Source organism: Myotis brandtii, unplaced genomic scaffold (assembly GCF_000412655.1).
Source record: "Myotis brandtii unplaced genomic scaffold, ASM41265v1 scaffold289, whole genome shotgun sequence".
NCBI lineage: Eukaryota > Metazoa > Chordata > Mammalia > Chiroptera > Vespertilionidae > Myotis > Myotis brandtii.
In genome coordinates this window covers 798974-825197 of record NW_005361048.1, presented here as the reverse complement: position 1 = coordinate 825197, position 26224 = coordinate 798974, and the positions used below count along the sequence as shown (strand labels likewise).

The 26224-nt window shown below is 39.8% G+C and overlaps 1 protein-coding gene across 1 annotated transcript in view; it reads left to right on the top strand.

Moving 5' to 3' along the window:
- ASXL3 (additional sex combs like transcriptional regulator 3) overlaps window positions 1-26224 on the top strand; it is a 94336-nt gene that overhangs the window by 33342 nt on the left and 34770 nt on the right. The window contains 1 exon segment of the mRNA XM_014542002.1: window positions 5209-5372. Within this exon segment, the coding sequence (XP_014397488.1) occupies window positions 5209-5372 (164 nt within the window).

Below are 26224 nucleotides of genomic sequence, written 5' to 3'. Positions count from 1 at the left end.
TCACAGTGAACGCCACAACATCAGCCCAGCATCACGTGTCTCACTCATTCACTTTAAGATTTGACATACAAGTAATTTGAGTTACAAGCTCCGTCACGGAACGAATTAAACTAGTAAGTCAAGGCCCCACTGTACCTCTCTGGATCTTTTTCCCCCTCTGATATTCTTAATGATTTTGAAGCAAACTAAACAGTAACCAGCAGCGTAATCCATATTTCTCACATGGCTCATAACATGTATTTCAAAAGTGTTTCAGATTTCTCTTTTCTCCAATGCCCCCTCCCAATCAGAATTACTGTTGGTAAGCGACCCCAGTTCCTTCATATTGAGAATCTCTAGGCCATAAAAAACAACTAAGCAAATGCCTTCCCTATATTTTCAACATTTCTGTCTCTAGGTTTTACCTTTGCCTCTGATAAAGGTAAGCAGCTTCTTCCCTATTCTCTCCCCGTGGCCTTTCTGTTTTAATTGTCAAGTATTTCAAACATAGAGAAAAGTACCGAAGCTAATGAAGCAGACATGTACACATCCACACCGTGACTCAATAAACATTAGGAGTTTGTGAGATTTGCTTTAGATTTTTAAAAGATAGATACAACTTTTGTACTTTTTGTGTTTATAAGTGAGATTGGCCAAGAAATTTTCTCTCCTTCTGTCTGTATCCTTACTTTGGAATAAAGGTTATATGAACTTCATAAAGTGAACTAAAGCACTTCATTGCATTGCCTAGTCACTGGGATCTGTATAATATGAAATAATGGGAAAGTTTGTTGGTGTCCTGGTAAAATTCATCTTCAGAGCTATTTCTGATAAGTGCTTTGTGCGCATGTAGGCTGGGGGGTTGCCTATGTATCCATTTTTTAAAAGATTTTATAAATTCATTCAGGTTTTCTATTTTTAAGTTAAATTTGAAAGTTTATAAACATAACAGTTTGTCTGCAAAGATACTGGCTAAAGTCATAGAATTACTTGTGCTTTTTAAAATCTATATATAACTACTTTTGCTTTGTAAACCTATAATATATCTCAAACTGCGTGCCTACCTTTCATTCCTATTCATGTTCATTGATGCTATCTCTCTCTAGAGGTATGCCTGTTTTATTAGTCTAATAAAAGAAAAATTATTTTGTCCTTTTTTAAATTTCATGAATGCCTATCTTAATTTTTAAATTTTTCGTATTTTTCTTTCTCAAGTTTTTATTCTTGGGTTCATGTATTAACTTCTTGATTTGTACCTTTAACATGTGAATTTTCAATATTTTTTCCACTCTCTAATATATACAATTTGCCTTTAAAACCTATTGAGCTTCAATTTACAAATTTTAACATTATCATTCAGAATCAAAATACTTAGTAATTTTTGTTGCAATTTTTTCCCTTTAACTTATGAAATATTTAGAAATGTGTTTTTGAATGTGCAAATATATAATGGGTATGTGAGGACTGAACAGTTGCCGTGTTCATGTTATTGATACCTACTTATATTTCTTTGTGAAAAGAAAGATGAGGTTTTATGTTATTCTCTAGTATTTGTTGAGACTCACTGGTCAGTTTTTTGGTTTTGTTTATGTTTGTTTTCTTACTATCCCTAGGGTGCTGACAAAAACATTGCTTTCTCTGAAGGGCTCCGTGCAGTGCCCTAGGTTCAATTCATCGGTACAAGATGGATTATTGAGTTGCTGATGTCCTCTGTATTCTTAAGACAAGTTTTTGTCTGATATTGCCATTTCCGATCAAATATCTTAAGACTTCACACTAGCATTGTGTAATTCCAGTTTCTCTTTTCAAGACTCTCAGTTTTAGATTTTGAATGCTATCCTATTTAAATAGATGCAGGCTTAAGGTCAATATATTTCCCAGTGAATTATTTCTTTTACACTTAAGAAATGATCTCTTTCATGCCCAATACGTTTTGTTTTTGACCTTTGACTGTCTTGTCTGATGTTAATATTGTAGTATTGCTTTTTTTGCTTGTTTTGAATGTCTGCCTAGTATTTCTTAGTTTATCTCCTCATTTTTATCCATTCCATGTGATTTTTAGTTTAAATATGTCTCTTGTAAGCATCATATAATTGGGTTGTATTTTTAAATCTAAGGCAGACATTCATTTATATTTGTTTTGATTGTGTTGGGCTTAATTTTTAAAAAGTTCTCCTCCTTTTATACCTTCCATTTGATTGATTGAGTTTTCCTCCCATGCATTTATTTTGAAGTTATGAGTCCTCCCCCTGACCCCCAGTGGCTACCTATAGAGTTTTAACAAAGTTAAGAACTAGCCTGTTTCTCTTCTGTTACCAAAACATGCCAGGGTTTTACAGTATTCTCAGTCCAATCACACCTTCCCATCCCCTTGCGATGATTCTCCACTATTGTATTTCCAGTTGTTTTAACACTCATTAGTTATTACTATTTTTTTCATCATTAAGTATATTTGGACTTGTTTTTGTTAGTCTTTTAGTTGACACATTGCTTTTTCTACTTGCTCATTCTTTCTTCGATTTATTTGTTAAGAACATTTACTGGTTATTTTAGCAAAATTCTTTAAGGGTTAGTTTCCATTTTGGATACTGAAAATGTTCTTGTGTCATTGCCATTTTGAGAGACTGTTTTCAATGAAATTCTAGATTGACACTTATTTTCTCTTGGCCCTTTGAAGATATTTCACTGTCATCTGTTATCTGTTGAGGATAAGGTTTCAGTCTTATTGTCATCCCTTTTGAGGTAGTCTATTTTTGTTCAAAACTGTTTAAGATATTCTTTTTTTTTTGATGTTTTGTGATTTCAACATATCACATGGATATTTGTCCTTCAGAGTTGGAGTCTTCCTTTATCTGAGGACTCATCATTTTTTTCAATTCTAAAGATTTCAGCCATTAGCTCTTCAAATATTGCTTTTCTGCCACCTGCTGTGTGTTTTTATTCTGAAACTCATACAGATATGCACTCAGACTACTTATTCCATTCCCTGTATTTCGTTCTCTATCGTGTTTTTTTTACTCATCATCTTATGTGCTGTATTCTAGATGTTTCACCAACTCTATATTTTATTTAATAACTAAAGGCCCAATGCATTGATCCGTGCACATTGAAAGGAAATTAATTAGAAGAAATATTTTAATATCGCTACTCACTCTTTCTCTATAATAGAAGTGTCAACCAAATTCACGATCGACAATGACAGATCGAAACACGTGTGTGATTGGCGCCAGCGAGGGCTTTATATATATGTGTGTGTGTGTGTATAAATTTGCTTAATTAGCCCTGCTTTCTGATTTAGCTAAACTTTTTCCAGCCCAGTGAAGCACCCCAACTTCTCTTTCAAGGAATTGTCAGCAATACAGCAGTAAATATCAACACGAAGCAGATTATTATTGTAGATCATGCAGGGAGAACAAAGGGTAAAATATTTAACTGCAGCAGTGTTTGACTATATTCTGCACAGTGAGAAAACCTGAAGTCATTTTTAAGGTCTACCATTTCTTACTTCTTTTCAGTTGGGTCAAGTTTCTAAGCTTTCTAAATCTCCATTTTCCGGCTAATGATAAGAAAATAGGATTCTACCCAGTCTCCTACTACTTCAGGACTTCTGTGAGGATCAAATGAGATGAGGCATGGGAAAACGCTTCACAGACATTTGGTTAAAGTGTAAAATGTTTGCACCTGGCTACAAAGCAAGTCATGTTCCTGGGCTGAAGAAACTCCAAGGAGGCTAGTTGCTAGGGAGAGGAAGCCAGTTGTTGCTATGTGACGTCATTAACCTTTGCCCCTAGCGACTGTTTCCATGCTGGGCTGGGTTGTGGGCCGCATTTTGCGGCATGGGGTCTTGGCAGCATTAGCTGCAATTTGGTGGAGTGTCGCTCCAGGGTGGTGGCAGGGCCTGTGTCCCACTTGGGGAAAGCTGAAAGTTGCTTTGTGGGCGCCAGTTCCGTGGTGCTGTTTCTTTTTAAATGGCCAGTGTGCATCATGGCAGCTCCTGTGTTGAGTGTCTGCCCCCTGGTGGTCAGTGCACATCATAGCTACCGGTTGGATGGACATTAAGGCGAGTGTCTGTGTGTGTGTGTGTGTGTGTGTGTGTGTGTGTGTATTTATATATTCTTTCTTCTGCTGTGTTCATCGAATTTTTTTTAATTTTTAAAGAACTAATTTTCTTAGACATTTTATATGGTCACATTTCAAATGTGTCTATTTTTTTTATCATAGTGTTCTGTTTTTATATAATGGTTCTTATTCCTTCTTTTGTCTCTAATTGTTTAAAACAAAGGCCAGCAATTTTTCTATCAGAGGACAGAGAGGCAATGCAGTAGGCTTTGCAGGTCATGTGATTTCCGTCACAGCTATTCAACTCTGAATTGTAATGCAGAGGTAGTAGACCTAGGGAATCTAAACAGTTGGACTGGATATAGCTCATAAGCTGTAATTTATCAACAAATGATTGAAAATACACTCTATTAATATCACATTCAAATGGTTCTCTTAACTCAAGTAGCTAAGAGTGGAAATTCTTCTGTTTGATGCATCAGCTGACTGCCCCTCATGGTAGGTTACTTTCTTGTGTCAGTATTTCCAGTTATGACCTCTATATATGGCCTCCTGTTGGAAGCCAGTGTGCCTTGCCTTGTAGAATTATCCTTCAAAGCATACTGGCTTTGCAGACCATGCAGCTGGTATTTTTATAAAGGATTGCTTTATACATTATTGCTCTCAAAATACCCTGGATAAGAGTCTTCTGAAATAATCCAGTGCTTGGTGCTCTACCTGACACATGGGGACCACCAAGCTATTGGTGCTACCCGTATCTCTATTAAATTCCCAGCATTATTATTATTCATTCTGTGTAATATAGATATAGAATGTACAAATATTGTACTTGCTACCACTTATGCTCCCCAATTTTTTTTAAAAATTCTGGTGAATTGGAAGAACATAAAGTACTTCTTTATCTAGAACTGGTGCTCCTTTGAGACAAAAATATGGACGCATTGAGTGAAGGATGCGTGATGAAAATTAAAGACAACTTAGGCAAATTAGGAACACAAAGAAGCTTTGAGATTTCCTTCTGAAATACCATTTTTAAAAGGGGTAGAATTAAATATATTCATGAACCTATATGTGTACATATATGTGCTCGATGTATACGTATATCTGTGTGTACACGTGCATGATGTTTCCAGTCCGTAGTAAACGCATGCCTCTTGCTCTTTATCACAGGACACTTGAAATGGACCAAAGCTGAGGACATTGACATAGAAACGCCAGGATCTATTCTTGTCAACACTAACTTGAGGGCATTAATCAATAAACATACGTTTGCTTCCTTACCTCAGCATTTTCAACAATACCTCCTGCTTTTGCTCCCAGAAGTGGATCGGCAGGTAAGTAGAAGTTTAGACACTTGATATGAGTCACTAGTTGTATTTATAAAGTGGCAAGTCTCTTCTCAAAGATGACTGATAAGTGGATGGACCGTTTTTGTAATGTTACAGTGTATTTATGTAATTTACATGCTTACCGCTAGCATTGGTGTATTTGTTTCATCTGCCAAAACAAAGCCATTTTTTATTATCAGGCGTGAGCCAATCCCAATTGTAAGATACAGCACATTGCAATAAAGTGAAAACAATAGACCTACCCACCATGGGAAGGGAAAGCAAAGAAATCAAACATTCCACCATCAAATACATCGTTGAAGTAGCTGCTCCCTGCCCGGAGGGAATAGTGAAGTGCAGCAATAAAAAGCCAGGGCTTCTAAGAAATTATGTAAATGTTTTTATTCTCAACTCTTTCCAAAAAGCATTTAAAATTTATGTTTGCAGTTGCCTTCTGAGAGTTTATCATCATGAATACGATTGCCTATAAATAATCACCTTTTATCTTTCTTTTAGTACAACTGGAAATGCTTTAAGTGTAGTTTAGTATTTTTGAAAGGCCTCTAAAATAAGGAAATGCAAAGATAGACCCACAATAGCAGGCATCAGTCATCTTCTAAAGCTGTTTCCTTAGAAAAGGCAAACAAATTCATCACATAAGCTTTTATTAAATCTCACAAAAATTATTAAATGGTAAATAGGAAACATTTCCTTGTGATTCTTATTTCAATAAATTTTGACACTGTATATTGTTTCCAGTTGATGGACATAGTGTGTGCATATTTATGAATTTGTATCTCAAAATGAATTCGTATCTCAAAATGATAGGTACCTCCATAGATTGAAATGGGCGAGATGGATTCAGTATTTTCACATTACTATGAATAATTTTTTTAGCTTTTTATTTGATTCTGTTTCTACTAACTTATCTCCTTTCATACATACTTAAAATTTGTTGAGCCATCTAGTTTTCTGTCATTCTTATAGATCTCTTTGGTAGAGATTATTGTTCATATCTGGAAAAATATTATTTTCATTTTGGGAAGATTTGTGTTTGGAAGTTTGCCTTCATTTTATAAAAATTGTTTAATATTTATGAAATCAGTGATTACATACACTCGAGTTGGATACATCAGCTACATTTCTAAATAATCAAAATATGAGATAGAAACAGATAAGCTTTAGGGGAAGGCAGAAAGTATATTGAGCTTTCATATGCAGAAGGAAAGAATCAGAGACATATTTAAGATTGGGCCGAGAAATATGGGCAGAATTTGAGAATAAATGACGGAAGGTGAAAGGTTCAGATACAAAATCAAGAGCTAACTTTGTGGGAGACTGGATTTTAGGTGGAACTATGCCAATGAATCTGGAGAGACAAAGCAGAAGTTGATTTTGGGAGATTCTTGCATATAAAGGCTAAGAGGTCTTGGAAAGTGTTCTCCCTGTGTTTGCCGTGCAAAGCCATAGAGGGCTTTTGAGCAGAGCTAAAATGTACAATATTGTTGCTCTTTAAGAAACTTACTCTGGCAGTACTAAAAAGGAATGTTAGAGATGGGAGGCATGAGGGTGGAAAAAGTGGCTAGAAAGCAATTTTAGTTGTTTCAAAAGGCAAAATGAGGGCTTGAATTTGGAAAATAACATTGAAATCGAGGAGGAGGATAATGTCATCATTATCTTCATCATCACCCAGTGGGAGCAATTTTACATTTTGTCAAGTAGCAGTTGCAGTAAGATATAGGGAGAAGCTACTGATGACTCTTAGATTTCAAGCTTGTGTGATTGAGAATTGAATGCAGGAATTAAGAAAAAAAGTTACTTTTTTTGTGGTGGTGGGGACTGATTTTTTTAGTTACACACTATTTCCTCCACTTCAACATCTGTGTGGTTTATCTTGTTGGCAATTCGGTCTCCAACTCCTAGAATAAGATTTGGCATATAAAGGATAGTCAGTACATCTTTTCAGAATAGAGAAATGACAAGTTGTCCTAGGTTTAGCCAAATAGCTCAGTGAGCCAGGAGGCCAGCCTCAGCAGTTTCTGTTACTCAGCTTTTTCTAGTCCTTGTGAGAAATATAGATGAGCAAGGCACAATACCTGTCCTTGTGGACAGGAAAGTTCACCAGGAAATTATTTATTCAAGAAATATCTATTGAGCATGTATTATGTGCTTCGTATACATTGTGAAATACAGAGGATAGAAGAATGAATCTTCTAGAGCAGCGGTTCTCAGCCTGTGGGTCACGACCCCTTTGGGTGTCGAACGACCCTTTCATAAGGGGTCGCCTCAGACCATTGGAAAACACATATATAATTACATATTGTTTTTGTGATTAATCACTATGCTTTAATTATGTTCAATTTGAAACAATGAAAATACATCCTGCATATCAGATATTTACATTATGATTCATAACAGTAGTAAAATTACAGTTATGAAGTAGCAACGAAAATAATTTTATGGTTGGGGTCACCACAACATGCGGAACTATATTAAAGAGTCGCGGCATTAGGAAGGTTGAGAACCACTGTTCTAGAGGAATAACAGAGAAGAAAGACAACCTTGTGTTAAAATGCTGTACAATATACACTTTGCTCATTACTAGGAATTAAGTCTTAAAAACTGGGTGGATCTACACCAAATTTAGCATAAGACAGGGGAAAGTAATATAAATGCCAAAATGGAAGAATAAAGAACATCCTCTGAGTGTCCAGAGGATAAAGAACTTCAGTCTGAAAGTAGTACTGGAGATGATCTCATGGTGGAAAGGATAATGGAACCTTGAAGCACTAATAGGTGTTTCATCAGTAGGATCAAGGGACAGTGACTCTTACAGAGGAGGAGCGTGCCACTTACAACGACCTGAGTACCAGGAGATCCAGCAGTTCATTGTGCCTGGATGAGGGGGGAAGAGGTGGGATGCTGTGCTGACGGGTCGTTGGTTGACCACCTTGATGACCTGGTTGCAGACTACGCTCTTGGAACTCTTTCTCAAAGGAATGGGTACCATCAGAGATTTTGCAAATGAGAAATGGCATGCATGGAATAATGTATACAAATACTTTAATGCCTGGACAGAAAGGAGGGGAAGAAGATCCTAAAAGATGAATAAAATGCAGTCTTCATTTTCCCTTAAGAGCCAGTTGTCCTGTGAATGATGGATGGGACAGGCAGAAAGTTAAGGCTCAGGGATACTGGTTTAGAGACCATTGTAGTAGTTGAAAACAGAGATGAGGGTCTGACCTTGGGCTTTTGGCCTTGAAAGTGAACAGAAAGGACTGAATTCCAGGCATATTTTCAACCCAGACGAGTAGGAAGACATGAGAGATTGCCTGGGAGATGGGGTTGTGAAAGGTCTAGAAGGCAGTGGAGATTTTATCTTGGGTGACTTGGGAGGGCAGAGTGGCTCTGTGATCCTATCAGCATTTGGTACCAAGGAATTTAGAGCTCTTCTGTCTCTGTCTCAAGATGAGCAAAACCCTCTGTCCTGCTACCAAACTGCTGATGTTTCAGTTTAGCTTATAGATTTCCCAATGGGAATGGGCACCACTATTTTCTGGGACAGAATCCGATCTCTAGAAAAGGCACGGGAATGGGAATCTGATTACATAGATTTACTATTTGAGCCAGTGGGAGGCACTCTAATTATGTGAAATACCTGAGAATTTCACTGGTATGAAAGCTGTCTTTGCATATTTTTTACAACATCGGAGATTCCCAGCTTTCTTGTTTCCTGCCTTTGATTTTCCCAGGTTTCTGCCTGATTTCTCCCCTAGCACCGTGCTCCCTGGCCTCCTCCTCTGGACCACGTAAAGCCAGGTTCATTGCATTATGGCATCTTCAAAATACAAGCCAGGCTTCCCATTTCTCCTGTCAGTGCCAACTATCATTAAGCTAGCCTGTCTGGTATTTTGTTTTCCTATATTTGTACTTTCCTTTCTTTTTAAGAAGGTATTTTTATCTTAGTTTACCTTTTTTATTTACTCCTGGTTGTTTATAACACTGTCACACTTCATTTTACTCTCCACACATTATGCTGCAAGGAACAGAAAATCAAACTCCAACTGATTGAAATATAAAGGGGATTTATTGGCTCAGGTAATTAGAAGCGAGAGGTTCGAGTGGGCTTCTGGTTGTTGGTCCTGGTTTCAGAATTTATTAAGGACCCATTTAATTATTATTAGTGAATTAATTTTAAAATCGTCTTCCTTCTTGTTGGCACTATTCTAAACCTGAATCAAAAAATCAAAAAGCTGTACTTGCCTCTCAGTTCATATTCATGAAGAAAGTACTTCTATTTCAGTATTTCAAAGAAGACCTGGGATTCACACTAAAGGTACTACTTAGGTCACATGATCACTTCTAAAACAATGATGCTAGCCAAGGCAATGGACTATGCACAGTGGTTTAAAGCATCCAGGCCCACTCTTGAACCTTAGAGGTAAAATGGTGCACTGTGGTAGAGGTCAGATATACTTCAGAAATCTGGCTTTTAAGAGGTTCTATTAGAAGGATATGTCACGGGGGTGGGATGGGGAGAAGCTTGCTAGTCAGCTAACAGTGCCTACTGTAGGGGCGGGAATAGGTATTGAGTTGAGTTTTAACATGTTGGGTTGAAATGCTTCTACTATATCAGTGGTTCTCAACCTTCTGGCCCTTTAAATACAGTTCCTCATGTTGTGACCCAACCATAAAATTATTTTCGTTGCTACTTCATAACTGTAATGTTGCTACTGTTATGAATCCTAATGTAAATATCTGATATGCAGGATGGTCTTAGGCGACCCCTGTGGAAGGGTCGTTCGACCGCCAAAGGGGTCGTGACCCACAGGTTGAGAACCGCTGTACTATATGCAATGTCCAGAAATGATTATATGTTCATGTTCGGGGACTGAATAAAATTCAGTGAGTGATAAAATCTACATGGATACCAGTGTCAGCTGTGGGATTTGAGGAGGCTGAGAGACATCATAGTCATCCCAGAGGAATACATATATTTGTGAGAGAATGTAAGAAAGGGTATGGGAAGGAGCCAGGGAATAGATAGAAAATACAAATCCGTGAGAAATCGTCAGTGTGGAGTCACATACAGGCCACAGTGGCAAATGGACTTTAGGAGGTCATTGAGGGATAAGATGATGTCTTTCCTTTGTTCCTTTAACTCCGTCCTCAGCCTTCTTCACTCTGCTTGGCTCTGGGAGGCTAACTCACGCATGGACTACTGCACCAGGAGGACCTGTGCCTCCTGGGTTTTTGTTTTTTTTGTAATTTTTGAACTAATCATAAACTTTCAGAAAATTTAAAGATACATAGAGAATAAATTCCCATCCTGATGACCCATCCTGTCCCCCCTCCCAGTATATTGTGACCCGAAGGTTGTATTTTCCACAAACAAGTATATTCTCTTACATATGCACAATCCAAGCAATCACGATCAGAAATTTAACAGTGATCGTTATTACCATGGGATTCTTCGACTCTATTTCAGTTTAGCCAGTTGTCCCAGTAATGTCATTTTTTAGCAACAAGATCCAGTTCAGAATCTGTCATTGCATTTAGTTGTCATGTCTCCTTATCGCCTTCATTCTGGAACACTTCTTCAGTCGTTCCACAGACTTTCATGATTTTGACACTTCGGAAGTGTGTGTGATGTTTCCCTGTGATTAGATTCACATGAAGTATTTTGGGGAGGAACGTGATAAATGATGCTGTATTCTTCTCCTTGTAGCTCTTAAGTGGCACACAATTTTGATTTGTCTCAATACTGATGATGCTCACTTGATCATTTGATGAAAGTGGATCTGCCACGCTCCTCCAGTGTAAAGTTACTGCTTCCCTGTGGTAATTAAATCATATTTTACGAGAAGGTTCTTTTAAACTGTGTGAATATACTGCTCTTCTTTAGACTCTCCGTGTATTCACTTATTTATACCTGTATGGTTTCACTGTTTCCTGTTTTCTCAGTAGGTTATTGTGCTTGACTGTCCCGCATTTGGTCACTGGGAGCCTGTTCAAGGGGCTCCTATGTCTCTAACATTGTTCTTTGAGCATTTTATCACTTTGAAGGTCGTCAGGCAGTTCCAGTCTCATCTGCATTTTATGTGCCCCAGCCCTGGAATGTACCGTTTGTCTGAGGGGCCATGTTCCCTTTAGTAGAGGATGGTATTTAAAAATCAAGAGTTCCCAAAACGTGTGCTCTTCACTGTTAGGGTGTTGCTGTTCCCAGATCTAAGACAGAGCGATGAAATATCTGGATGTATTTCTAAGACAGAGCTAGGACATCTGGATAGAATATCTATACTAGTATATATAAAAGCCTAAGTGACTGAATGGCCGTTTGACCAGTAGCTATGATGCGCACTGACCACCAGGGGGCGGATGCTCAATGCACAGGTATGGAAACATGGAATAGACTAATGAATCTCAGAGGGAAGTGGGGAGGGGAGAGGGTGGGAAGAGATTAACCAAAGATCTTATATGCATACTAGAGGCCTGGTGCACGGATTTGTCAGCCTGGCCTGCAGGGATCAGGCCGAAACCGGCCCGGTGCATGAATCAAGATGGGCCAGACACACCCTAGAGCCCTCCCAGGGTCCCTCCCGGGCCCGATTGGCCCTGATAAGGACTGGGCAAGACAGGCCGGCCCCTGTGGGAGTCGGGCCGAAACCGGCAGTCCAACATCCCCCCCAGGGGTCCCAGGTTGTAAGAGGGCACAGGCCAGGCTGAGGCACGCCACCAGTGCACCGGGCCTCTAGTGAATACATAAAACGTGTGTGCTCATGTATGGTGCATGAACACCTTCTTACATCTGTGTCTTGAAAACAAAGAATACCTTATAGAAAAAAAAGGGTATGAGCCTAGTCACAATAGAAATACAACACAGTTTATCTCCATGTTTATTGATTATCTCTGTATCTCATGGTTCACCCCAGTGTTCTCCCTCTTCAAAGCTGCCTTCGACTGACAGTGAGGAACCTTAATATACTAAACATTTGATGAGTCCCCTGGTAGGTAGCCAGTCTTCCCCCCTGGTCACCGCACCTCCCCTTGTGGATGGTCTCTTTCCTGCACACGGGCTCTCACCCCCAGGCCGCAGTGGGCAGCCTTCCCTTCCCACTTGACTTCTGACACTCACATCGGCCACTCCTCACACAGGCACCGTCCTCACCATGCTGTTTCTATAGCCACTTCCAGGCTTCCCTCCACGTGGACACCTGCCTCCCCACAGGTCCTGGGATTGTTCTCTGGGTCATCGTGGGCCCCCTCCACCTCCTCTGTGGCTCAGAGGCCTGCATTACTTAAAGCCTAAGGCCTGAATTGTTCAGGAGGGGAAAAAGAGAAGGCCCCTGGATTCTAACTGGGTTCAGCTTCAGGGGAGCCCAACAGAGTTTGGGTGAAGGAGGAGGAGTGGGACTGAGCCCCTCATCTGCCCTGTGTGGCCCACACCGCTGCATCCGCTGACCAGCTCCTATCAGAGGGTCCTGCCCACACAGCCCTCACTACGTTCAGTGAAGCCCTTTGTCCCTTGCCTTTCAGGTCACATACCAGCCCGTTATCAGCTCTAGTTCACAGCACTGTCCTCTGTGGGCACGCAGACCACACCTTTATGAATAGTCTCATATATGTACTCTCCTCAAATCATCCTAACTTGAGGATGCCTGCTAGGCCCCCACCTCACTGACAGCCCTTTTGAGGAAGTCACAGTTCCTACTCTGAGAGGCATTGATTCCAGAGGAGGTGGAGATGTAAATCCTGTAGATACAGAACGCGCCACGTGGTGGTATATGCAGTTTTATGCAACATCCAGGGGATGATGATATTGTCTGTGGGTGGTAGGAAGGCTGCAGAGAAAAGTGTCTCATGAATTGGGGTCTCAGAAGATGAAGGAAGTTGACCAGGTTGAGAAGTGTAGTGGACATCCTAGCACAGGAAACAATATGTGCCCGTGACAACATTGATTACTTGCAATTACTTCTAAATAGGTTTTCACTCATCCTTACAATGCCTCTCCAAAGGGTCTGTATATTAACCCAACGTTCTCTATGTGGAAGTGGAGGGTCAAGGAGAAACTAGGGATTACCCAGCTTCTCCCAAGTAACGATGTGGGAGCCGGAATTTGAACACAGATTTGTCTGATCCAGGTCATGCTCTTTCCCCTGATGATGCTCCCTGCCCCAGGCCACAAGCAGAGACGCAATGTCTATCAACACATAGTTGAGACGGCTGGGATGTAGGGTAAGCCAAGGTAGAAAGGTGGTTTGGAGCAAGCCTTTAGAAAAGGCCTCGTAGGTCAGCAAGCAACGTGGAATGTACTGAACATTTACATCTGACCATGACGTTCTCGGAGTTGCCGCTTAGGAAAGGGGCTCTGTTGGAGGAATGAAGCGCGATGCCGAGGAGGGAGAGTCCCCGAGCTCCACCTGCCTGTGGTTCGGCCACACTATTGCCGGGGCTGACCAGCAGCCCTTGAATGACGGATGAATGGATTACTCAGACAGTTTCATTGTGGGGGGAAAGGGCTAAGGGACGGCCTGGCTGAAGAAGCCAGGCAGCCTCGATTGCCTGCCTCGTTAGGCCTTTGTTGGAATGTTTATCTTTAGATACAATCAATAGGGTGAGTAACCTTGGGAGGACACATGTGTTTACATTGCACTCTAGGCAAGGGCATCCAGGGATTAAGCATAAGATTCCAGTAAACACCCGGGGGTCTGCACATGCACAGACTTCTCTGGAAAGGTCAAGGAATAATTAGGGTCGCCGCCTTCGACACTCCCCTAAGTCTCCCCTAAGTCGGAATTCCGATAAACAGGGCCGGCGGCCTTCCACACACTTCCCTTTTCTCAGAATGTCCTCCTGACAAACTGTGCTTTCCTCATGAGAATAGGATAAACAGGGCCGGCGGCCTTCCACACACTTCCCTTTTCTCAGAATGTCCTCCTGACAAACTTTCCAACCAAGTCTCCTGTGCTCCCCAACACACTATCTGCCTTCCTGTCCCTCAAACCTAATTCTCTCGGAGCCTCCGTGCTTGCTATCAGCTCTTCCAGAAACGCTCTTCCGGTATCTTCTGACAAGGCCAGCTCGCTCTCACCCCCCAAATTAGTGTCCATGGCATCGCCTCCCAAGGGCTCTCCTCGCCTCCCCTCCCATGGAGCACACCCTCTTTAGTTGTTTTCTGCCTTATTTTTCTGTGTATTTCCTTCCCTGTGCTTTCCTCATGAGAATAGAAGCCCCTGGACAGTAACTCTGTCTCTTCTGTTCGCTGTGCCTGGCATGTAGTAGGTGCTCAGTAAATGCTGAATGAATGAATGAATGAATGAATGGGTATAGGCTGGGAAACCACATATTAGGCTAGTTTAGTATGTCCTGTATACAGAAGAACTTTAACCAAAGCCATTATAGAATGAAAAGGAAAGGCCTGATGTATGAGGCATTGCATTAGTTCATTGGGGGTGCTGGAACAAAATGCACATTGGGTGGCCCCAAACCAGAAGTTTATTTTCTCACAGTTCTGGAGGCTGCAAGTCCCAGATCAGGGTGAGGTAGATGTGTGTTTAAAGGAAGAAGTGCATGTAGTTGAACAGTGCTCTATAGAGTCTCAAAATCTGATCAGGCTCAGGTAAACATGTGGATCAAAAGTCCTCTCCTTGGCTGCAGCCCTAACTTAGGTTCAGAATCAAAACCAAAGACACAAGGGATCGAGCAGCATTGGGCCCTGCCAGTAAGCAGGTAGACTTGTAGCTAGTTCTTCATTCAGTCCCCATGCGGAAATGCTGGTTTAACAAATCCAGTGCTTGGGTTTGAAGCCAGACACACCTTTGTGCTCAGCTCTCTGCAAGATCTGCTTGGAGGATTTCTAGGACCTCCTGGATTATACAGAGCAGACCTTGCCTGCTCTAAGGATGTGTACTTTATACACTGTGTCTACACAGAACAATTGTGTGACCTTTTAAAAATCTATGACAGCTGGTGGAATACATTTCAAGTAAAGTGGAGTCATATTTAGGTTTTTATTACACTTTCAAATGGAACATCACTGATGAATAGGTTGTTGTCATTTCTGTCATCGGTATCATTTCTAAGTGAGGCTCATTTCTGCCTCCATTTGCTGGTATCGGGCCATCAGGGCTGTTTCTCCAAATATGTACAAGACCATCCCCAACTGCCTCTAAGTAAATGACACCTATTATTATTTTTTGTACAAATGGCAATTGCAGCATTTCAATGCATTCTTCCTGATCTCCCAGTTTTGTCCTGCATTTATATCTGTGTTGCTGTGGTCTGTTCAGTGATTAGCCATGGACAGATATGCACTGTGTAGGAGCTTTGAAATCCTGTCTCGCTCTGTGCTCTTCAGGTTTCCGCACTCACTGGCAATAATGCACATAATTTGAATGGTGAATGTCATTAAACTGAAATGGAACATTTATACAGTCCCCTTTGCAGAGAGTTTTGGACTAGGAAAATGAATGCCTGTGTCAGACATTTTAAAGCATGCGGGGGTGTGATTTATTGATATCTGTTGGCACCAGTGTGTATATTTAAAGAAGTCACGCAGCCTTTATAAATGCAAATGGGAAATGACTTCCCATCTTTTTCCTCGACGGAAATAGCTCAGACATTTGCAATAATTCAGACGCTTCTTAGAAATTGCTCTATGTACCGTATATATTGATTTAAAAATTATACAGTTATTTCATTCTACAAATAGCGTATATAATGAAATGTCAATTTGCCTAACAGATTATAAAAATTCAAAGGTATTAAGGATATGAAAAAATACTAGGATCTTAAGCCTTTAGGTAAAAGTAAGTGTGTGCTTGAGATGTAATTATTTTAATGGGACTGACACTCGGGCTTTTGCCCGCGTCTGAAAGCATATCTGAAGGTACTTAGGAAAGCCAGCGTTCCCTCCAGCCCCAGCGGCTTCCCGGGGATGGTCAATCATTCAGGGCCAGAGATGTCCTTTTAGACCCCGCCTGGAGATCTCCATTCCTGGCATTTGGGCTTTAAGCTTATGAAGGGAAGCGACTTCATTTGAATAGTATTCATTTCTTAACTAACTGGATCGTGAACCTCGAATCCTGTTTGTCAGTATCTACTTCAATGAATGTCAAATGATGAATCAACTGGATTGGATTACAGATGAACAAGTCATTGCATGTAATAGGCAATCAGACAAACAGAGCTCATTCCGGCCCTGTGCACAGAGGAGAAAACGCTCACTTAAGCCGGGGAGCACCCCATGCTGTGCATTACACTACTTCTTCCTCTTTTATATTGGGCTCCTGAGAGGGAGTTTTTGATCAACAGCCACCCCTCCCATATTGGATTGTTACATATGTAATATTGGCATTTCATATTTACACTAGAGGCCTGGTGCACGACATTTATGCATAGGGAAGGGGGCGGGGAGTCCCTCAGCCCGGCCTGCACCCTCTCGCAGTCCGGGAGCACTTGGGAGATGTCTGACTGATGGCTTAGGACCGCTGCTGCAGAGGCGGGAGAGGCTCTTGCACCAGCCATGAGCCCCCTGGTGGTCAGTGCGCGTCATAGTGACCAGTTATTCCACCGTTCGGTCGATTTGCATATTAGCCTTTTATTATATTGGATAATTACCTTTGCTATCTTATATAGGTAACTTAATAATATATGTACATGTAACACTCAACTGTCAGTTTATGTGAGCATGGAGAATAAGGAACTTTAACCTCGTTTTATCAAACAAATGACAAATGATTAGAATAGGAGGAAGGGAGTCGTGCATGGGGCAGATTATATGTAAGTGTCTGTCACTGTAATAAAGGACATTCTTGAAGTGTGTCCAGCACAGCCAGGGGTGAACCTGAGGAGGGGCGGTGAAGGATTAAAGAAAACAGACAAGAGAATACAGTTGGGGCCAGGTGGATCACTGCACCTGGATGAGGGAACAGTGACACAGTCTGTAAGCCAGAGAGCTTTATTTTATAGTCAGAGCACAGAGCAAAACAAGGGCAGGATGTTCACAATGTTCTTGCGAGTTTCAAATCTGCTTCTTTCCTGTTGTCGCCATTCTCTGAACTCTGTCAAGCTTTGTTTAAGGCAGCACTTGCTGCATCCCCTGCAGCCCACATCCTTTAGCTACCTAGGACTGCAGGGTTGGACTATAAGGTCAAGCTTACAACCATAGCCTTTTGGCTATAATTGTGCTGGGAGGGCTTTGCCCTCCAAGCTGGGGCTTGTATGTGGCTTTGCCACAAGTCAGTCCGAGGCTTGAACCTGTCCAAACGCTGTAGCCGCTCTCCACAATTCTAATGCCAAGGTCACCAGGTGTCATGCAGTGACTCACCCCTAAGTCAGGCTCAAGGGCAAGAAGGAAGAAAACAGATTTCCTTATTAAATCACCTTTAGAACTCCTAGTAGGTGTGACACACTCTTCAAAAATAGTTGCCTGAGAAAATGCTTGGGTTCCCTTTGCACCATTTATTAAAGATCATTGTCAAGGAATAAAGAGTCAGCTGTAAGCTTGAAGTGAATGCTGAAGTGATGTCTGAATGTTTGGACTAAGGTGGTACTTAAGTATGCATAGTCAAGTCTCATTATTCTATTCTATTTATTTATTAGTCTTGGAATCCAGGGGAAGAAGCCAAACACTGTGAGGAATTTCTGCAGGAGATAATGGCTGCGGGGGGTGGGGTGGGGGGAGGACGGATTGAGCTAAGAGGTTACTAAAATGAAAGTGGGTGCCTGGAAAGATTGGGATCTGACTGAAAGGACTGTAGGTCCCCCCCCCCAAAACCAGCTCTGAGTGGGCAGGGCCAGAGGCAGGGTGAGCCACAATGGAGCGCATCTCTGCCAGGCTCCTACTCGGGAAATGTTGCTTAGGATTTAGCCTCTAAGCAGAGGGTACACTGCAGAAAATGCTCCCGCCTTTACTGGCTAATGGGCTGCTTGTGTTCTGTGTCCAAAGGCTGGCTGAATGGTTAGCTAAAGGGAGGCCTAACCTCACCGATGGATCCTTAAATATATGGTTAAGACGGTCTTTGTTAAAGAATCCATTCCTACTCCTCACAAGTGCCAAACCTTACTTGGGCAGAGAGCATCCATGGAGCAAACATACACCGTTTCCTGATCCCTTATGTGAGCCTGAAAAACATATACAGGGTCCAAGAGTTTCTGGTGGAAACCATCTCAATACCTAATACAGACGCAACACCTGCTGCTCCGAGGACAGAGGCATGGCCACCATCACAGTCTTGCTGGAGGTCTCTTCGTTCCTTTTCCTCATCTCTCATTAAACCCTGATATGTTCCGTGTCGTGTGTGTGCACAGTATTCTTCCTGACAGGAGAGCACTTTTCATGGTAACTTTATCACTATTTGGTGTAGTTTTGTTTATATTTACTTTGGGGAATGGGGTAGTCAATTTGCACTAGGTTTTCAAATTACATTTGTCATTTGTCATTTGTAAACACTGTGAGCCTACTTCTAAGTGTTTCCTTTCCTTGCTAATCAGTGGAATAAGATGAATGGGCAGTTAGAGGGACTGCACTCAAGGACTTTATAATCTCATTTGGATCACACCCAGCCCTTTGGCTCCATCCCTTGCTGCCTGATCACTGTATGTTTCAACAATGCCCCAGGGCATAGATGTCTCCATGGTGGGACTCCTTAAGTCAGAGCTCCTCTGCAGGGCCCTAGGAGAGCACTGCTCCTGCCTCTTTCCCTCTTTTCTCGCTGGTAAATGAGGTGGCCTGAGGGTCAGCTGGCTGCTCTCAGCTACCAGCCTCCTCTTAATTGCTCACCAGCAGAAATTCCATTCCTTTGAAGAGCACCCTTGGCTTGAATTTTTCTATGCTCCATTTAAAAAAGTAGTTACTTCGGGGAGGCCATAGAAGCTCTCTGTTCTCTGGGCTCCCTTTCCACCTGAGACAAACCTGGAGCCACGTTCCAGAGCTGGTGACAGGAGTCATTCTCCGACTTTAGAAGCAGAGCACAGGGTGCAGGTGGCAGCCTCTGTCTGGCCTTCTCATGTTGCCTCTGTTGGGGTGGAACCCTCACCCTACGAGTGAGCTGGAGCAAGAGCCTCCGGGGCCCAGGATCCTTGGCCTGCCACCCCTGGGGCAGAGCCACCACCCTCGGGAGACCTGGGGATCGCTGGGTAGAGAAAAGGCGCCCTGGCCTCTTGGCTGTGCTTGCCAGGAGTTCAGCCTCTGCAATCAGGCTGGAGGGGATGGAAATGCCGCTGGCCCACCTCTCCCATGAGTCTCTGCCTTCCTTACTGGGGGCGGAGGGAGTGGGAGCCCTGCTTTCTGGGCACAACCACCAGGAGAAGTTTCCCTCGGAGGAAACGGTGGGTGGAGCGGGTGGGTTTGGGCTTAAGTTGCACAGACTCTGGTTGTGGTTACAGAGATTTAGAGGGTTTTTTGAACAACTGTTTGCTCATTGGCTGTATTCCAGAAACTTTAAATGGTGTGTGTGTGTTTTTTAATGATTTTCACTGTTATGGTTGTTTCACTGAGTTCCTCACATCCCCATTCTGAAAGTGGAGCTCTGCTACCTTTAGAATTTTAATGAAATTTTATATATGGTAATAAATAATTTATTTATAATAAGTAGTCTATAAAAATAAGATATTTTTTTCTGCTGGATTACTAAAGCATTTATTAAGTAAACCATCTTTTTCACAGAAGTGATATATTAGTAATGCATGGATGTTTTGATATGAGCCATATGTTCATATCAGATAATTTTTTTCAATAAAATTCAGATTAAAATCTTATCTCTACGAACAAAACACCTCAAGAAAACTGCTTTATATTCTCCCTATCATCTTAGATTACATTTTACATTCAGACTTCAAAGAGAAGAGTTGCAGTATCGCTAAGCTTTTTTATATCACAGAAGGTTGTAAAGAGAGAGTTGTATTAGAATATAGATAATTTAAAAAACAATACATAGAGTTTGACAGATTTCATTAGTAACACCTTAAGCAATTGTTTAAGTACTTTTTCTTCAAAGCAAGATATTTCTTTTGACTGTACATTTAACTTATAGTTACTTTTCATAATTTTGAGGAGTTTATATTTGCTTTGGAGAAAGGGATAATGAATTTATATTAGATTTTCAATGGTGACAGTAAAATTGCACTTTGCAACTCATAACTATTGAGCCTGTTTTTAAGTACCCTTTTTCTTTGGTAGCCATTAGGAATAAAATTAATGAGTGGAAGCGTGTACTCAAGGACTTTACAATCTAGAAGAGTCTGATATACAACCTTCAAAAATAGTGTGAGAAGTTCTAAAACAGAAGAATGCCTTTGAAATGGGGGAGTTCAGAGGTTGTAATGGTACTTAGAATATGTTTCATTTATTTTTCCTGCCTAGAGTAAGTTTGTATCAAAACTTTAGAGATTTGTTTTTATTAATTGATGTTTTAGTGCCAAATTTTGGTTAAGTCTGGTGTTTTGTACATAGAGATAACATTAAATAATTGGTAAGTGAAAGAAAAAATTCATTAATGGATAGTTGATGAAATAAACCATCTTTTATTTCAAGTGGTTCAATTTCTCTGTTTTCTTTCATCTGCTCTTGGGATTGTTTCCAGAAAGTTACTTTTGTACTCTGTGTTTTCATTTAAATTATTCATCTAATGTTTTATCTATTCAGAGATTCCATTGAAAGGAAAAGAAGGAAGCTAGAAAAAAATCTGTTAAACAGGATTGAATAAGCTCTTATTGATACTCAGATATTATTTGATATGTTTTCAAGAGCTTAGATATATTTATTATATTAATATAATTCAATATATTAATATACATTGGGTTCTTAATAAATACAGTATATTTTTTGCTTTTTGGGGTATCTTAAATACACATGCATATATCTCATATTACAAAAGTCAAAACAACTTTATTGTGTTTTTAATTATCTACTAAATATGTTTCATTGGGGAAGGAAAAAAAGGGAATACCATCCCACCACTTTTATACAGATGCATATCCAAATCCTGAAGATATGCTACATTTTAAAAAATATATGTTTTTGTTGATTTTAGAGAGAGGAAGGGAAAGGGGTAGAGAGAGAGAAATATCGATGAGAAACATCGCTCGGCTGCCTCCTGCACGCCCCCCAATGGGGATCGAGCCCTCAACCTGGGCATGTGCCCTGACCAGGAATCAAACCATGACCTACTGGTTCATGGTCCGATGCTCAACCAGCTGGGTGATATGCTGCATTTTAAAAAATTTAACTGAAAATATTTTCCTGATACCACATGTGTTTGACAACTTTATTTAAATTTAATGATGTGGCCAATTAATTACGATAAGCTTTTACTTTATGTAAAAGGAGCCATATTCAGCAGCAAAGTCATGTTTTACTCTAGATTTTTAAAAACATATGCCACACAACAGATTCTTGTAGAAAATGTATTATTTAAGCAAGCTCCCAATTTACCTTGGCCATTTCTGAGTTAATCAACCCTGAGTCTCTGTTGGTTGTCACATTCATTTTTCTTGCTGGTCTATAGGTCAGCTCTTTCTTACCAGGAGGGAGTAATGGAAGGAAAACAGAATTATTTCTTGATTTTTATATAAGTGTTTTTTAAAGTATAACATGCATACAGATAAATGCCCATCTGATAGTTCTGTAGTTTTATGAATTTCTAAAAAGGGGGCACACCCTTGTAACTGGCATACAGATTTTTTTTTAGAGGGACCCTATCCTATTGGGCACTCTTTGTGACTCACTCGAGTAGCAGTCACTCCAAGGAACCCACTATCCCGACTTGTGTTACCGTCAACTAGTGTTACCTGTTTTTGAAGTTTATGTAAATGAAGACATTGTGTGTACCCTATTTGTTTCATTAAACTTAATATTGTTAGTGAGATTCACATATTTTGTTGTATGTGGCAGTGGTTAATGTAGTATTCTCATTGCTGTGTAGTAGTCCGTTGAGGAATTATACCATAATTTCTCTATTGATTCTTGTGGTGGATTTTTAGGTTGATTTTATTTTGGAGCTATTTTGAGTGGTATTGCTCCGAACACTTTTTTCTCTATGTTTTTTTGGTTGGCCTAAGAACAAAATATTTGGGTTGATGCCTACAGGTCTAATTGCTGGGTCATAGAATTTGCATATAGTCAGCGTTTGAAAGAAGTATGCAACAGCTTCCCAAAGTGGTAACCCCCATTTCACCGGGAGTATATGAAGATGTAGGCTATTCCACATTCTTCCTAGGACTGGATATTGTCAGTGTTTATAATTTTTTATATTTTGGGTTTAATTTGCATCTCTCTGATGACTAATGCAGTTGAGCAACATTTTATATGTTTGTTATCAAAACATATTGGTGACTGCATCTAATATATAGATCAGTTTAGGAAAAAATTGAAACTTACCACATTGAATCTTGTAATCCATTAATATAGTTTGTTCTTCTATTTATGTCTTCTCTAATTTCTCTCAATAATGTTTGATAGTTTCCTTAGGTAAGGTCTTATACATCTTTTAATAGATTTGTTCCTACATATCTGTTCATTTTTGCTGCTATTCTAAATTATTTCTATTTTTTGTTGATGATATAGAAATACATTTTTGTATATTGATTTTTCCCAGTGAACGTGCTAATTCACCTGTTAATTATAAAGTGTATAGTTTCTTTTGGATTCTCTGCATATACAATTATATTGTTTATAACAATTACAGCTTTGTTTATTCTTTTAAAATGTTGATATCTTTATTACATGATTTCACTGCATAATATCTTCAGTACAGTTTTGAATAGAAGTGGTAATAGCTTCCATCTGTATCTTGTTTTCAATCTCAGGGATAAAGATTGTATTGTTTCATTTACTAGTATATGCAGGAAGCTTAAATGTAGATTTTTTAAAAATAGAAGCTTTTTATCATATTAAGGATGTTTTATACGTTTTCTAGTTTTCTGAGTTTTAATCTCAAATTATATATTCTGCATCTATTAAGATGATTGTTTTCTCCTTTATTATATTAAAATGGTTAATGACCAATTTCTTTTCAGATATTAAAGAAGATGTATATTTCTGGAATAAACAAAACACATACATAGAAAAGGCAATTTGCTAATATTTTGCTTAGGATTTTTACATTTATGATAGAGGGAGAACTTGGCCTATCATATTCCTTTCTGATAATGTTTTGTCAGGTTTTGCTTAGTAACAGTAATGCTGGCCTCTTAAAATCACTCAGTGAATGTTCTGTTTGGTGGGGAAATTTGTATAAGATTCTTGCTTTTTCAAAATGGAAAGATTCACTTGTAATGTTTTCTAGGCCTGGAGATCTCTATGTGGAAAGCTTTTAATTGCAGATTCAATATCCTTAGTAGATGTAGAACTTCTTTTAATTTCAGTCATTTTTATTAATTTTGGTTTTTGAGAGTTAAAAAAAAATGAACAGTTCCATGCAAGTATAGTTGACATAAAATATACTGCACACATTGAAAGTGTGCAAGTTGATACATTTTGACATACGAATACGTACACCAAACCAGTCTTACAGTCCAGATAATGAACAGATTCCTCACCCCAAAGAATGCCCTCATTTCCTGCTCACGTCTAAACCATAGTACGCCTTCCGATCCGTAAGCATGGTCTGCCCCATCCCTTCTTTTCCTGAGGTCTTTAATTTTTCAGGCGTTTTGTAGTTTTCGGTGTTTGGCAGGGTCCCTGTGCTGAGTCATCCTCTGTGGGTGGGGAGTGGGCTGGGGAGGCCTGTCCCGTGCATGACAGGACATTTGCCAGCACATCTGGCCTCTGCCCACAAGACGTCAGTAAGACCCCATTCCTCCCTCCTAACAATTGAGAACACTCTCTAGATATTGTTAACTGTGCCCTGCGGAGGCTGAGATCACTGGTGTGGAGGGTCTCACACATCTTTCATTTGGATTTACTTCTTCCAGAGTATTACCGTATCATTCACACTGATGTATATAGTACCTTTCTAAAATTTATTTTCTATTTGGCGCTGATATTTAGTGACAACATTGGTTTTTCTGGATTGCGATCCAATAGCTTTGCTAAATTTAATTATGAATGCTAATAATTTTTATCAATTTAGAAAAAAAAACTTGAGTTGGTGCTTCAAAATATATGTTATGAAATGGCCAATAAACATATGAAAAGGTGCTCAGCCTTGTTGGTCATCGAGTAAACACAAATGCAACCAGACATAAAAAAATTAAAAACGTGTATAATAGTATATACACATACATATATACAGTATATGCACAATAACAAATGCTGGTGAGGAAGGGAAGCATCTGGAACTCATGCTTTGGTGGGAGTGTGCAATCACTCTGAAAAATGATTTGACAATATTTATTAAAGTTGACCCAGCATTTAAATTTCTACATTTATACTCAATGCCATACCAAAAGACATGGGCAACAATGTTTAGAGCCATACTGTTCATATAGCCATAAGATTCAAAATTTGGAAACCACTACAATGCCCATGAACAGCAGAACAGATAAATAAATTGTTGTGTAGTATTCCAGTGTTTGAATTTACCACAATGAGACTGAACAAAGCACCTCCATATACAACAGTGTCGATGAATCTTACAAACAAGTTGAGCCGATATACCCAATACAAAAGTGTATGTACTGTGTAATTTTATCTCTATAAAGGTCAAAGACAAGCAGGACTAATCTGTGGCATTACATTATCCTTGGGAATTAGCGCCTGGCACTTGTGAGTGATGTCACTGCTCTGTTTCCTTCTTGATAGGTAGGTAGGTAGGTAGGTAGGTAGATAGATAGATAGATAATGATTGCAGAGAGGAAGGGAGAGGAAGAGAGAGATAGAATCAATGACGAGAGAGAATCATTGATCGGCTGCCTCCTGCACATCCCCTCCTGGGGATGGAGCCCGCAATCCAAGCATATGCCCTGACTGGGAATCCAGCAGTGATCTCCTGATTCGTAGGTTGATGCTCAACCACTGAGCCACACTAGCCAGGCAGTGTTCCGCTTCTTAATCTGGATGCTGATAACATGAGAGTGTTCAGTTTGTGAAAATTAATCAAGCTCTGTACTTGTAATTTATTCACTTTCTATATATGTTCAATAAAACGTTATAAACATTGTTTAAAAAAAACACTACTCTTCCCATAATTTGCCTCTGCAATGGCCAATCTCTTCTGCAACTAGAGTTATCTTTCTCTTCCTTCTCACCACTGCTTCCTGATCACCTCTGCTCCCACAGCTACCCCTAGCCCACGTGTCCTGACTTAAAAATGGAATCGTGGACAAAGTGTTTTTTTGGGGGTTTTTTTTTCTGCTACTTGTACCTTGTTTCATTGGTCACTCATTAAAAGTCAGTTAGGAAACTATCAGCATTAGTTTCAGTTTCAAAAATTGCAACCATAATTAGAAAAAATTATTGTCTAGACAGAGTTGTTCATAACTTAATTTTTTTAGTTTTCTCTTTCACTTGATTGTGGTTAGAGGAAGGAATGCCTGGGAGCCTCTGAATATATGTTCAGACACCCCGTTAGTCTAATTGTTAAAGACATATGTCGCTGTATTCTTTCTAAATAGTATTGATCCAACCACTATTTTCCTTGAATCTTTGTCCTTGATTCGATTATCTAATTTTGAATCCCCTAATTATTTAGACATTAACCAATTGGTGAATATTTTTAAAAAAATTTACTTTCTCTTTTGTTTCTTTCAAACATGAAAAGTGTGTGCATTAAATTATTGCCTTTAACCTTATGATGAGATATATGGATTTGCAGTTTACCTGACCATAGTAAACTCTTGATAATATTTCTTTATTGAATGTTTAGGAAATTTTGTTTGATTGTTTTTGGAAAAGAAATATTTTACCTAGCTTTGAT